Below are 13792 nucleotides of genomic sequence, written 5' to 3'. Positions count from 1 at the left end.
GCACGGGGAAGACAGCGGGCAGATCGGGCAGGGTCTGTGGCTGTTACATCTTTGGTTTTTACCAAGGGCCAAGGGCATCTGTGGGAAGGTCAGGACCCTCCGCCCACTCAGGGCCTGCCGCCGGGGAGGGCAGGTAGGCAGTAATCCACTTGGCAGAGTCCTAAGCGGATGAGGGCTCTCATTTTTCCCGGCACTAGCAGAATTAGCCACGGGGTCCCCCGCCATGCCCATCCAGCTCTGAAGACAGGGCCTTGGAAGGGCAGTGCCACCCCTGACCAGCCCACCAGGTGGTGCCAGCCCCCCCACAGATGCCTACCAGGGAGAGGGCAGGGCTGCTGCGGTGGGGCCCTGCCGCCAAGCCTTCTCCAAGGCTGTGGGCTCTGGCCTGGCCCCCAAGCCCCTGCCCGGCAACCCCTCCCTGACAGCCAGGCTTGGGTGGGAGTTAGGACTGCCCGAAGGCTGGGCTTCTCACCCCAGCTGTGGGTCAAGTTCATGGTGCTCCAGGCAGACTCCAGGACACATTTCCTGCTGGAGTGGGGGCAAGGGTGGGGGAGGGCGAGACCCGTGCACCGGTGGGGTGGACAGGAGGACAGGCAGTCATCCCTGGTCCCTGGGCTCAGGTGATTGGCCAATGAAGACAACACCTGTGACCTTGGTAAGGCGAAGTCCCTTTCCTCTGGCTGGGCTCGCCGAGCTGGGATGGGGGGAGTCAGCCAGGAGTCCTGGAGCCATTCCTGCCCCAGAGAACTACCGACTGAGGATTCAGGGACTCGGAGACTGCGCGAGCCACGCAGCTGATGGAAGCACTGGATCCAGGCACACCTCAAGTTAGAGCCTGACCCTGCGCAGCTCCTGAAACCCACAAAGACCCCTCTGCTTCGGATGGCTGGGGTCGGGTCTGAGTCTCTTGCAACAGAGAGGCTTGGCTAGAAAAGCTTCCCCCTCAAGGACGGAAGTTGGGGCCTCTTGGGCGGTGCCAGGAATCCTGGGTATCAGGGCAAGAAGCCCAGTAAGGCCTGGAGATGAAGACAGGCATGCGGATGGGCCTGCAAACGCAACCACGGGGTCTGAGATGCCTGCCTCCCGCCGTCTTCCCTCTTGGCCCCGACATCAGACAGCGACCGATGGCATCCGGGGCCTGCCAAGGACAGCCCCAAGAGTCTTTATTGGCCCCCAGCATCCTGGTCCAGCCTCATCGTGGGGGCCACATAAGAACCCAGGTGAGAGGACTTCCTCTGTTCTCAGAAAAGTCTACTTCCTCCAGGAAAATAAAAGGTCTCTGTGGAGGCGGGATGGCGAAGGTGCTGTGCCCCCCCGGGTCCTCCTTGGGGGTTCTGGAGGGGCCCTTGGCGGGGCGCGGTGCTCAGGTCACCCCCGACTAGAATTTCTGGTTCTTGCTCAGCCGGTTGTGGCGCCAGATGTTCTGTTTCCGTAGAAGCCGCCAGTATTCTCGGGTCTCAGGGTCCAGCTCCTCTAATGTCTTAGGGGCGCCCACGTTCATCTGGAACAGCCTAATAGGGCATGAGGAGGAATCAGGCTGCACACAGCACCCGCACCCACCCACCCCCAGGCACCTTAGGCAGTGGTGGCAGCACAACTAGGTCCCACATGGTGACTGCGTGATCTCTGACGGCCCCTTGCTGCTCCCTCCACACAAGCTGGTCCCGGTGGAAAAAGGGCATGGTCCCTATCCCCGTGGACTGGCATCCGAGGGGGGCACACAAGCCTTCTCGTGCCCCTGGCACTGTCTGTGCTGAGCTGGCTGCCTGTACCGCCTCCCCACCCACTCAGTCAGCCTTTCAGAACCCTCCCAAGCTTTAAGGATCAGCACATGTCAGTGGCTTCCGTGTCCCACCACTGCTCTCAGGGCCAAGAGGGAAATCCTCCCTGTGGCCCCCCAGGGCCTGTGAGTGCTGAGCTCTGGGGCCTCCTGGCCCCATTTGCCCCGACTCTCCACCACCTCTCCCTGCCGTTCCACTGACACACTGCAGTCCTGCCCCAGGGCCTTTCCACCGGCTGTTCCCTCTGCCTCTGAAGCTCCTTCCGCACACTCAGGTCTTGACTCATGGATCACGTCCCCTGGGAAGCCTTCCTGAAACCGTGGACTTGATCACCCAGGGCTCGCCTCGTCCCCACTCACCCTCCCACCTCTTCAGCCCGGCCCACTCACCATTCAGGGTACTCTGCGTCTGGCTTCAGGACCACGTCCTGGCCCTCCTTGTAGATATTGACGCCCATGGCGTGGGTGGTGAGTTGTATGGGGTCTGTGCATACGTCTGGGTCTTTCAGGGCCTCACTGACCACACCACCTTTGCCGCCTTTGGTCCCCTTAATGACTGGGGAGTCGGGGAGAGTTGTTTCAGCCCAGCTGCCACTCTGGAGGCCAGCCTTCCCCCCTCCTGCAACTCCCCTCCTCCCTCGGTGGCCCCAGGCCCTGGCTGCACGCTACTGCACCCAAAATGACTCTAAGTGGCACATGGATATGTAGTAAGTAAGCTCAAGGTGACCTAGTCACTGATTTTCTATTTTGATCCCTTCTACTTAGCTTACAGATAAAGGCTGCTGTGTGTCCTAAAGGCCTAACATTCGTCAATTTCCTCCTTTCAACAAAGGAGAGCAGGCTAGGCTGTATGCAGCTGAAATTTAAATAATCTTGTTTTGGTTTGGTTAAATGCTTAATACTTAGATGGACCCCAATGCGTCCCTGTATTCCCGGTGGTGACATGCGCAAGGTCACACAATGATTTGGAGGCAGAAACAGAATTGAGACCAAAGGTCACGACCCCCTCTCCCGAACATAATCCCGAACCCTGGGCATGCGCAGTGAAGCGCATTTGCTCCACGTAGCCCAAACACACCGCCGCACGCCGCCGGTGCCTGGGTACTCAGTCCAGTCTCGCCCTAGGTCCTTCAAACTGCGCCTGCGCAGAGAGCTCAGCGTCCGCCTCTCCGTTTTTCTAGAAACCAATTACCCAACCAGCGCCTGCGCACTACCAACTCTCAAAGTCCACCTCGAGCACTTTGGTCTCTCTTAATCAAGCTCACCCGGCTTCTTGGCATAATCCCGTACGAGGCGTCTTCTGAAACCGGCGGGGTCCGGGAGCTCCCTGGTCCGCTGGCCGGCCCAGGCCCGGGAAATCCCGAACAGGAATCTGACCGCCATGACGCATGCCGACGCCTGCACGTGCACGCTTCCGGGAGACGTCAGCGGCCAAGGGGTGCTTGGGAGTTGTAGGTTCTTAGAGATTTCTGGGAAAGGTAGTACTCCAGCGCTTGGCATACACTTCCTGTGACTTCTTTAAACTTTTTATGCCCAGTTTCTGCATGAGGTGACTTCTAAAGGATATTTCATTGACTCATTGCTTTTTTTGGTTACTTATCATTTACTTTAAAGACCACACCTTATACATTCTTGATGCCACCATTCAATGAGCAACTACCGAAAGCCTGAACAGTGATGAGCTGATCTTTACTAAACTGATTATATTCCAGCCCTATTGCTAAATCCGTAACCAGCTCCATCTCGTTTAATCCTCACAAGCAGGAGGTAGGTACTATTAACACCCGCAGTTGGTAACTGAGGAGGCCGAGGTTAAGTTCAGCCGGGATGCTCCTTTCGGCTTCCCAGCTGCTAGCCAACCCGGACGGCGGTTTACGATAGGATCCCAGCGCTGCTTTCGCTGTCCCTAACGTCGAAAGGGACCTCTTCACACTCTCCTTGAGTATTTTCTAGTTCCATTTCTTCCCTCCCACCTGCCATCCCTTGGAATAATGACCACAGCCGCAGGAGGCAAGCAGTAATGATTCACCCTTTCTGTGGTTGAGGAAACAGGTCCCGAGGCCAGCACTTCTCCCGCTGCATGTGAAGAGGACCGGGATTCGAACCTGCCTTTTGGTCACCCAGTGCCCCCGCCCGGCAGGCTGGATGGGAGAACTCCATTTCCCGGCAGGACCTGCAAGCTTACGTGTGCCCAGTGGGCCAGGAGCGCTGCGCGGACAGAATTGCGTCAGCGAGCGGCGACGGCTGGGAGGTGCGACCGACCGGGGCGTGGGGTCCTGGGCGCTCCCGGACTGAGGCCACCTAGCTTTGGGAAGCGAGTATTCTGGCGGAGCAGAGCGGCGTCTGGGACAAGCGCCTAAACTCAGGGATCTGAAGTCTTGAGTCTGGGGTCTTCCGGAGGACTGGGGTCTTAACTCGGAGCTTTAGGCTTGGGTTATGTCTTCAGGCTGGGCTCTGAGGTGCGGGTCTGAGTCTGGGGTCGCTCTGGGGCGTGGCATTAGGGTCTTAGGGTGTGCTTTCTGGCGTCTTGGATCTCTGGTATTAAGCCTGGGGTCCTGGATCTGAAGTCTCGAACCGGGGTCTTTTAGTCTGTGGTCTCGGGTGACGGGTCTGTATAGTCAAGGTGTGTCTCCAACCTGGGTGGGAGAGCAAGACTTGGAAGAATCAGGGCTGGAGTGAGCAGGGTCCACGGGAGGGGAGAGGTCTTGGGTGACGAGTACAGGGGAATCCCCCCTGGGCTTTGGAGCCCGAGAAGCATTGCCTTACAACTTTCCATGCTGTGCCTCGGTTTCTTCATCTGTATAATGAGGATCACAGCAGATCGTTCCTGGCATGGTATGGTGGGGGTTAAATTATATGTTCTGTATGAACAGTAGCCAGCTAGAGCCTGGAATCAAGTTGACACCCAGGAAATCTCATCTTTGAATCTGTCTTTCAGATGCTGGCCTGAGCCTGGGGTCCAAACATGGAATTCCTGACAACCTCCCAACCGCCCCTAGGGCTTCCAGCCATGGACTTGGAGGAGCCCCGGGACACCCTTAAACCCTCCCAGGATCTCACCCTGGACTGCCAGTGGGACCAAGCACCAGGAGGCTCTGGCAGCCTGAATCAGATGGAACTGGATGGACCAAGTATTCAGGACCTGGTGCACCAGTTTGAGGCTCTACCTGGCGATCTAGTAGGCCTGTCCCCAGATGTACCCCCGTGCCCCCTGCACATTGCCACTGGCCATGGCTTGGTCCCCCAGGACATCCCTGATGCCCATGGCCTCTTGTCTGCTGAGGCTGGCCGAGATGACTTGCTGAGTCTTTTGCATGACCAGGGGTGCCCTCCTTCCCAGCCTTTTCCCAAGGAGCCTCTGGACCCTGGTCCTTGCCTGTTGCAGCCCCCTCAGGACCCAGATGGGGATACTGGCCCCCAGGAATGGGCAGAGGAAGCCTCTGCCGAGCGGGATGGCAGTGAGAGCTCAAGCAGCTCCCCAGAGCCCTGGTTGGAGACGGTGCCTCTCATTGCTTCTGAAGAACCGCCTGCCAGTGCCCAGGTAGGGTCTGCCTGCCCCAGGCCTCTTGCACTGTACTGAGGCTGGGGACTCAGTCCAGCTCCTCTCCTATCTTCTTCCAGAGCCCCAAGACCCTGGCCTCATACCCTGCCCTCCAGGAGGGTGAGTGTCCTGCCCACCCTGGCCCCAGGGACTTAGGGGTTTCAGAACCACCCAAAGGAAGCTCCCAAAATGTGGCACTAGTTTGCCAGTCAATTGTTTCTAGAGAGGCTCTGAAGTTGGTTTTGAGTAGGTTCCAGATGGCCTGGGAGAGAGAGACAGCCGTGAGAATATTCCAGAATAAGTAGGGAGTGTTTGGGCAGGCTTGGCATTTGCAGCACTGAGTTCTAGAGGAGGGGTTGGCAGATTACCACCTGCAGACCAAATGTGACCCTCTGCCTGTTCTGGCATATCTTGTGAGCTAAGAATGCTTTTGTGTTTCTAGATGGTTGAAAAAAAAATTGAAAGAATATTTCTTGACACGTGTGGAATGACATGCAACTCGGATTGCAGTGTCCATAAATAAAGTTTTATTTGGACACAGTCATGCCCATCCATTTACATTTTGTCAATAGTGGATGGCAGGGTCAAGTAGTTGCAAAAGAGACCATCTGGTCCTCAGAGACAAAGATATTTCCTGTTTGGCCCCTTACATAAAAAGTTTGCCAATCTAAGAACTAGTTCTGGACATCTGGAGTGTTCTAGAATTTCCCTTCAAATTAATCTGAGGTTGGAAGTCAAGGAGAAAGCTCTGTGGTTGCAGGAAGGGGGGCTGGTTTGAAACTTGTAGTTTCAAGAAGGTTCTGAAATTGTGTGGGGCTGTGACTTACCTAGAGAGTACCAGAATTTGGCATTTTTGCCTGTGGTTTTAGATTAAAGGAACCTGGGCTGCTGAGAGTGCCCTGGAATAATGAACATAGCTGTTCTGCACAGACTGGGGAGGTCTAGAACTGTGGAACAAATAAAGCTCATCTATAGTTCCAAGCCAACAACGGGTATTCTGGAACTGTGGTCATCAGGGCTGTCCGATTGTAGAGTCTGAACGTTCTAGAGCAGCCCTAGACAAAGCCGTGTGTGCTTTTCAATTTTCTAGTTACCCATTTAAATAAACAGGTAAAAATAATAGCATTTCAATTAATCCACTCTGTTTAAGATAACCCTTTCAACCATCAATATGTTACAACTGTTTTACATATTTTCGTACTCAGTCTTCGACATTCAACATGCATTTTGCACTTGACCGCACATCTCAATCCCAGCCAGCCACCTGTCAGGTGCATAGTACCTGCTTGTGCCCAGTGCTGTCACGCTGGCATAGTTCTAGAGCCCTTGACCGGAGCTGTCTCCTGTCGCAGAGCGCTTCGATCCTGAAGGACAGTGGGCAGTGCTGGCTGTGGCTTGAATTCACTTAGCAGTGTCATCAACTGGAGTCTGTACCTGTGCTTCTAGAACTACTAGCAGAGCTGTCTGGTTCTCGGTTGCTCAGTGAATTCTAGAGCCAGGAGGGCAGAGCTCTGCGTGGTTCCGGGCTGAGCTGGGGGAATTCTAGAGCCATGAGCAGAGGTGTTTGTGGACTATGCAGATCATTTTTTAGAACCGTGGAGGGCAGGCAGTGCTCCAACTGAGGATGTGCTAGAACCACAGAAAGAGCTATTGTGATGAAGTTCAGGAATCACAGACTGGAAAAGTCTGTGGTTCCGGAGTGACAGAGGTTTCTAGAACCCCTGACAGACATCTGTAGTTCGAGACCTGTCAGGGAGTTCTGGAATCACGGTGGGAGCTGTCAGGTCTGGATAGTGTGAGAGTTCTAGGCCCGTGGACAGCTGTCTCTTTCTTCTCGGGTTCTGTGGGCCATTCTGTGACCCTGGAGTAGAGTTGTCAATGGTCCTAGGCTGATGGCAGAGAATTCTAGAACATCAGGCAGAGCTGACTGGCTCTAGATTGATTGCGGGGGTGGGGAGTCCAGAACCATTGAGTGGAGTTGACTGTATTTCTAAAATGTTGCCAGATTTAGAAATGGGGCCTTCAGGTTCTAGCCTGATCACAGGATTGTAGAGGTAGGGTGGGGGTGTCTGAGCACTGGAGCTGTTTTCTGGATCTGGCCATGGTTCTGGATGCCCAGAAGGCTTGTGGAACGTGGTCCTGTGAGCCAGCTCTAGGTCTCTGAGCTTGCCCGTGGCTCCTGCTTACAGGATGGTTCTGGGACAGTGGGCATGCCTGTGTGACTTGCGTGCCAAGCCAAGGGGTAGAACTCTGTGCTCCAGACCGTTGAGGGAGCCTGACCCTGGGCAGAGCCCACGGCAGGGATGAACCAGGCCAGGGACTCTCAGGCTGACCCTCCTCCACTGTTGCCCTCAGCACCTGGTCCCTGTGACCACGAAGACCTCCTGGATGGTGTCATATTTGGGGCCAAGTACTTGGGCTCCACGCAGCTGGTGTCCGAGCGGAACCCGGCCCCCAGCAGCCGCATGGCTCAGGCCCGGGAGGCGATGGACCGTGTCAAGGTGAAGCCAGGGCTAGGCAGATGGGTTTCTGGGGGCTGGAGGGCGGGCTGCAGGCCTGGTCATCTGAGGCCATGGGGCCTCATGGGGTAGAGGCCGGGTCTTTGGGGGCCTCCACCTCCCAACCCATTGCCAACAGGCCCCTGATGGGGAGACCCAGCCCATGACGGAGGTGGACCTCTTCGTCTCTACCAAGAGGGTCAAGGTCCTGACAGCGGACTCCCAGGTACAGGGCCCAGCCTGCACTGTGGGAGGTGAGGGGCTCAGCCGAGGGCCGCCACCGCCCACCCAGGCCTGATCTCCCGTGCTCTAGGAGGCCATGATGGACCATGCCCTGCACACCATCTCCTACACTGCTGATATTGGCAGCGTGCTGGTGCTCATGGCCCGGCGGCGGCTGGCCCGGCGGCCGGCATCCCAGGCTCACAGCCAGAGGCTTTACAAGATGATCTGCCACATCTTCCACTCTGAGGACGTGAGCATTGGATTTCTGGGTGGCCTGGGAGAGAAGGGGACTCAGGGCCAGCACCCCCCTCCTCCGAAGCCCACTGTGCCCCCGTGCTACCTAGTATCCTTCCATTTGTCCTCAGCGCTGACAGCTGTCTCTGCCATCCCTAAGACCCTGAGACATGTATTCTGGTCATCCCCATAAGCTTTGGAGACTGGCAGCTGACTCCCCTCGCCTGCCCTGCCCTGTCCCCCACAGGTTCCCCAGGACAGCACTGCTTTCCTGATGTCCCCAAAGCCGCAGGGCAGCAGGCTGTGTCCTGGGACTCTTGTTCGGGGTGGAGATAGGAGGGCTCAGCTCTGAGGGTGTCAGAGGGTTTGGGGGACCTGAAGGAAGTGGGTGGGGCCTCCCCCAGAGATGCTGCCCATCCCCACACAGGCCCAGCTCATCGCTCAGGCCATCGGCCAGGCCTTTGCTGTGGCCTACAGCCAGTTCCTGCGGGAAAGTGGCATTGACCCCACCCAGCTGGCCACCCGGCAGAGCCAGGGCGCCACAGGCCCCGGCCATCTCCACAACGGTGACCTCGACCACTTCTCCAACAGCGAGAACTGCAGGGAGGTGAGCCAGCAGGCCGGCCGGCAGCCCCCCCGCCTGCCCCACCTGGCAGCCCTCACCTCCCGCCTGTGCCCTCTCCCAGGTGTGCATCGAGAAGCGCCGGGGTGAGGGCCTCGGCGTGGCCCTGGTGGAGTCTGGCTGGGGCTCCTTGCTGCCCACGGCCGTCATCGCCAACCTGCTGCACAGGGGCCCAGCCGAGCGCTCGGGGGCCCTCAGCATTGGGGACCGCCTTACCGCCATCAACGGGACCAGCCTGGTGGGGCTGTCCCTAGCTGCCTGCCAGGCCGCCATCCGCGTGAGTCTTTCTGTGCAGGCCAAGGGGCCCCCAAGGTGGCAGGCCCGCATCCCCCACATTGCCAGAAAGGGGAGTCCGAGGCCACAGAAGTCCCTTGCCTGGCCAGTCCAGAAGGGACCAGGTAGAGCTTGAAGTTTGAGCCAATCCCATGTATGCAGGGAAACTGAGGCTCTGAGAGGTAGTCACATGTCTAGGGTGACGCTGGTGGGGGCAGGGTTGGACTGCAGTGGCCACGCTGCAGAGCCGTGTGGCTTTTCCTGCCTGCCACATGGCAGCAAGTGTGGTGAATCTTGAAACTTGGTGCCCAGATGGGAAACTGAGGCTCAGAGATAGGGAGGGACTCGTCAGTCAGTAGGGCAGGCTTGACACGGGCCAAGCAGCGTGTAGCCAAGTGTTTGTAACCCTGCCTGGTGGGTGCTGCGGGAAACTTGCCTTTGACCCTGAGGAAACTGAGGCCCAGGGAGGTCAGGAAGGTCAGGGGTCACACGGCTCCCACCTTGAGGCTGCCCAGCTGATCTGTGTTCCTAACCACTTCTCACGGGGGCTTCCAAAATTGAGGGCTTTGTCTCCAAGTCTCCATTTTACCCCGGGGGGTAAACTGAGGCCCAGAGGAGGCTGCCGCTCACCAAGAGTCCCAGTAGCCCCCTGGAGGCCCCGCCAGGCCAACAGCCCCCATCCTGCACAGGAGGTGAAGTCGCAGACGTCGGTGACCCTCAGCATTGTCCACTGCCCGCCTGTCACCACAGCCATCATCCACCGGCCACACGCCCGAGAGCAGCTGGGCTTCTGCGTGGAGGATGGAATTGTGAGGCCCCCACCCAGGGCCCAGACGCGGGGCGGCCAGCCCTGAGCGTGGCCCCTTGAGCAGCACAGCCCTTGTCCCCTCCAGATCTGCAGTCTCCTCCGGGGCGGCATTGCCGAGCGCGGGGGCATCCGCGTGGGGCACCGCATCATCGAGATTAACGGGCAAAGTGTGGTGGCCATGCCACATGCCCGCATCATCGAGCTGCTCACCGAGGCCCACACCGAGGTGCGCGGGCTGGGGGTGCAGTGCCCAGGGGCACTCCCGCCAGCCCACTCCTGCTCTGAGCCACCCCCCCTCTACTGTTCCCCCAGGTCCACATCAAGACGATGCCGGCCGCCACCTACCGCCTGCTCACAGGCCAGGAGCAGCCTGTATACCTGTGATCGGCACCCCCGCCACCACTGTGCCTTAGCCCCCAGTGGCCCTGGACTCCATCCGTGGTGCCTCCTCGGCTGCTCACGGCGCCGAAGGACTCTTGGCTCTATATTATTTTCTGGTGTAAAAATTAAATGCTTACTGAATGTGCAGAGTCTCAGATCGGGGTCTGGGGTTGAGAGAGAAAAGGCAGGACCCGATTCTTGTCTCGTCCTTACTGGAAGCCACCAGAAGCCAGTGCTGTGAAAATAGTTCTCACAGACCAGTGGAGAGAGGCAGGGTTACAGTATATGGAAAACCAAGTTCCAGCTCCAGGGGAAAAAGGGAGGCTGGGCCACCTGGCCACCTGGGAGGGCTCACGGGTTGGCGGCGGGGCCCCCGTGGTAGCCGTCTTCGTCAGAGGACTCCACATCTTGTGCTTGTGTAAAGGTTTTCCTTGGAGCTCTCCACTTGTGTGCCTTGGGGATCAGGAAATAGAACAGAGGCTGTGGGTGGGGAGGGCCTGAACTTACCTAACATTAACTGAAGCTAATTCCATGCTAGGCACAGTGGGTGTGAACAGAGATGAGTAAGATGGTATTAAAGAGGCCCTGTTTTTTAAAAACTCCTACACATCCTTCAAAGCCTCAGCTCCAGTGTCTGATCATTCAGGAAACCTTCCCAGTCCTCCGAGGAAGAGGATTCCTACTTCCCTGACTACATGGAGCTTGGACCCAGCTCTGTCTGGCTTTTATCTTGCCCACTAAGCTAGGAGCACAATGTAGGCATAGCTTGGTTCAAGGTGTCTTTACCCACGAAGCCTGAGTCCCAGGGGAAGGGTTTGAGAGGCCCCCAATCTAGTACAGAGTGTCTTACCGTATGCTCTCCTGCTACCACTGACCGTGAAGATGGCCGCCATCCACTTCAGAGAGGGAGAAAGCAGGTCAACATTTCACCCAATAATATGATCAGCCTTTGCCCACACAGTGCTTCCCACAGGTTTCTTGCCCCCAACATGTCTGCAACTGAGCCCCAGTTTGAAGTGAGAAAGCAGGCTCAGGTTCTCTAGATCATCACCAAAGGGGGACTTGGGTTTCCCATCTGTACCATCCCTCAGAGATCTGTCAGCAGTAGTTCATAAATGAGTTTGTGTATGAAAAGTGCTTAGAATAGTGCCTGCCTCATACACAGGCTGCTGTGGACAGTTGAGCAGATTGGGCACTGAACACCTCCTGGGAGCCCCATTCTAACCAGAGACATAGATTTGTGCATTTTGACATTTACCCGGAGAGGGTCTGGAAGACGGGGTACCTCTGTTGGATTCATAGAAAGACACCAAGGAGCTGAGGCAGCCCCATATAGAATAAGTGCTAAATAAATATGTGTTATTTTTAACTGGGACTTGAAGTATGTTGAGGTTCAGCAACAACCCTGTGACATCAAGACTGTTATCTATTCCTGTATCCCAAATAAGGGACCTGCAGAGGTTAAAATGTTTGCTTTAAGTTGTTCAGTGACTCAATGGGTCAAATAGCCCAGGTCCAGGTTCCAGGTACTGATCTTATCAGAGAAGCTTCTGTTCGCTGACATCCTGTCAGGAGACGGGCTTCCCTGTGTGTTTCTGCCCCATCCTAAGACCCTCTCCAGGCCACTCCATGCCCTGCTCACCTGGGCCTCGGGTACCTGAGGATCTCCCATGATCCTGCCAGGCTCTGAGGACCGGTCCAGGGCTGGCACCAGATACCCTTCATCCATATCAGTGTGAGGCCTGCCATCTGTCTCAGTCCCTGTTGACCCGGCTGTCACAGCTCAGATCTGCTCGGAGCTGTAGGCCAGGCTGCCATGAGGGAGGTCCAGGGTGTCCTCTGAGCGGCCGTCCACCTGCCTAGACCCACCAGCTCAAGCCCCTCCGTGTGTCAGACCAGACGCAGACCTGGGACATTGCCTTTCAAATTCTAGACCCAAACCAAGTAAGGACCCTTGACTTCATCCTCAAGTTGACACCTGACCCTGAAGCCTCAAATTAAAGCTTCACCCTTGACCTGAACACCCTTGAGTTCAGACCTTTTACCCTTGCTTGATCCAAGGTGACCCTGGAAACCTGACCACAACATCAAGAAAAGACCCCAGTCGTCAAAACGAGTTCCCCTGTCCCATCTCACCCATCTCATGGACAACGTCAGGACTCTAATCAGGTCAAGCGGGCAGCCGGATCTGGTAGTTCAACCACCTGGGGCCGGGGGTATACCAGGTCTCACTTTCATACTTTCCTCTCCTGTTCCTCCCCATCTGCCATCCCTCGAATAATGACCTCAGGCGTGGGAGGCTGGCCGTGACCAGGAGCGCCTTTTCGTGGTTGCGGAGGCAGGCCCAGAGGCCAGCCTGGTCTCCCACTCTGCGGAACAGAGGCCCGGGATTCGAACCCGCCGTTGCACCAGCAGTCTGACGGAGAGAACTCCATTTCCCAGCAGGCTCCGCAGGCGCGCGCATGCCCAGTGGGTCTGATGCCCGGCCCGGAGTCGGGCAAAGGTAGCGGCTGAGGCCCCCCTGGGTTTGGGAAGTGAGTGTCCTGGGGCGCAGAGCGGCGTCTGGGTCCGGGCGCGGGCCCCGAGGTCTGAGGTCGTGAGTGTGGTGTCAGCCGGAGGACCGGGCTCTTCTCTCGGAGCTTTAGGCGCGGTTCCATCCTCGGCTGGTCAGAGGCGCGGCCCTGAGTCCGGGGTCGCCCTTGAGCGGGGCGGGGGACGCCCTCCCGGACCTCAGCCCAGATGGCCAGCGGGCCCGGCCCCAGGAGGCCCCGGCAGCCTGAACAGATGGAACCGCGCGTTCTGGAGATGGAGAGAGTGGGGACGGCTGCACAACAGTGGGTGTACTTAATGCCACTGAAAATGATTAAATCGTAGATACTATGTTATGTGTGTCTTATCCCAGGTGGCAACTAAACCCTTTGTTTTTCCTCCTCACGGGAGCTGGGACTTTATCTTGTTCTCAGAGCCTGGCACTCAGGAGTTGCTCAAACAATGAGTGCTGAGGAAAGAGCTGATCTGTCCACAGCAGATGGAGAGGAGAGACAGCCAGCGTGGGGACGCCTGAAGCCAGCACCCTCTCCCGGGCTAGGCGGAGCAGCAGCTCTCACCTGGGCTGATTCAGCCATCCAGGGGACTTGGCCCCGTCTGGAGATATTTCTAGTCATCAGGACCAGGTGGAAGCTGGTGGTGGGGGTGCTACTGGTATCTAGTAGGTGAAGGTAGGAATGTGGCTGAATGCCCAGGACGGCCCCACAACAAGGAATCATCTAGCCCCAGTGTCAGCCATGCTGAGAATGACAAACCTGGCTCCAGAGACATCTCCTCCTGGAAGCCCTCCTGGATTCGACACACCCACTGCTCTAGCCCACCATAGGCTCCTGCTTCCCTTCTCCCTGTCACAACACCAGGAGAGGTTCATCAGGTGGGGTGA

General features: G+C 57.2%; 2 protein-coding genes and 1 long non-coding RNA gene across 5 annotated transcripts; 2 read left to right on the top strand and 1 right to left on the bottom strand.

Annotated features, from left to right (window-relative positions):
- Nucleotides 1-1125: 1125 nt before the first annotated feature.
- Nucleotides 1126-3200, bottom strand: MRPL54 (mitochondrial ribosomal protein L54). The gene is made up of 3 exons (XM_017641958.3): nt 3046-3200; nt 2171-2336; nt 1126-1511 (listed from the first exon to the last, which is right to left on the bottom strand). Exons 1-3 carry the CDS (start codon nt 3161-3163, stop codon nt 1379-1381), a joined length of 417 nt encoding a protein of 138 aa, XP_017497447.2. The 5' UTR covers nt 3164-3200; the 3' UTR covers nt 1126-1378.
- An 800-nt stretch (nt 3201-4000) lies between these two features.
- APBA3 (amyloid beta precursor protein binding family A member 3) lies at nt 4001-10507 on the top strand. Of its 3 annotated transcripts, none has more exons than XM_017641954.3 (11): nt 4001-4239; nt 4719-5321; nt 5402-5441; nt 7677-7822; nt 7959-8045; nt 8133-8294; nt 8706-8885; nt 8965-9177; nt 9863-9982; nt 10067-10207; nt 10294-10507. In XM_017641954.3, the coding sequence occupies exons 2-11, from the start codon at nt 4746-4748 to the stop codon at nt 10363-10365; spliced, it is 1737 nt and encodes a 578-aa protein (XP_017497443.2). In that variant the 5' UTR covers nt 4001-4239; nt 4719-4745; the 3' UTR covers nt 10366-10507. The 3 variants fall into 3 exon arrangements, with proteins under 3 accessions (XP_017497443.2, XP_036874080.1, XP_073076556.1); XM_073220455.1 differs by having other exon boundaries at nt 4011-4031; XM_037018185.2 differs by lacking the exon at nt 8706-8885.
- Nucleotides 10508-12335: 1828 nt separating this feature from the next.
- On the top strand, nt 12336-13242 carry LOC118972409 (uncharacterized). Its single transcript, XR_005061366.2, has 2 exons — nt 12336-12531; nt 12653-13242. It is a non-coding gene; the product is annotated as an uncharacterized lncRNA (long non-coding RNA).
- The last annotated feature ends 550 nt before the right edge of the window (nt 13243-13792 follow it).

This window comes from Manis javanica, chromosome 13, assembly GCF_040802235.1.
Source record: "Manis javanica isolate MJ-LG chromosome 13, MJ_LKY, whole genome shotgun sequence".
Lineage (NCBI taxonomy): Eukaryota > Metazoa > Chordata > Mammalia > Pholidota > Manidae > Manis > Manis javanica.
This window is presented reverse-complemented; position numbering and strand designations above follow the sequence as displayed.

What these genes read in the sequence shown, in the direction of transcription:
- MRPL54 (XM_017641958.3), bottom strand. Translation starts at nt 3,163, where the DNA reads ATGGCGGTCAGATTCCTGTTCGGGATTTCCCGGGCCTGGGCCGGCCAG. An exon ending in GGATTATGCCAAGAAGCCGG is followed by an intron (nt 2,337 to 3,045) that starts GTGAGCTTGATT and finishes CCGACTCCCCAG; the next exon opens with TCATTAAGGGGACCAAAGGC. An exon ending in GACGCAGAGTACCCTGAATG is followed by an intron (nt 1,512 to 2,170) that starts GTGAGTGGGCCG and finishes ATGCCCTATTAG; the next exon opens with GCTGTTCCAGATGAACGTGG.
- APBA3 (XM_017641954.3), top strand. Translation starts at nt 4,746, where the DNA reads ATGGAATTCCTGACAACCTCCCAACCGCCCCTAGGGCTTCCAGCCATG. An exon ending in ACATCTTCCACTCTGAGGAC is followed by an intron (nt 8,295 to 8,705) that starts GTGAGCATTGGA and finishes ATCCCCACACAG; the next exon opens with GCCCAGCTCATCGCTCAGGC. An exon ending in CCTGCCAGGCCGCCATCCGC is followed by an intron (nt 9,178 to 9,862) that starts GTGAGTCTTTCT and finishes CATCCTGCACAG; the next exon opens with GAGGTGAAGTCGCAGACGTC.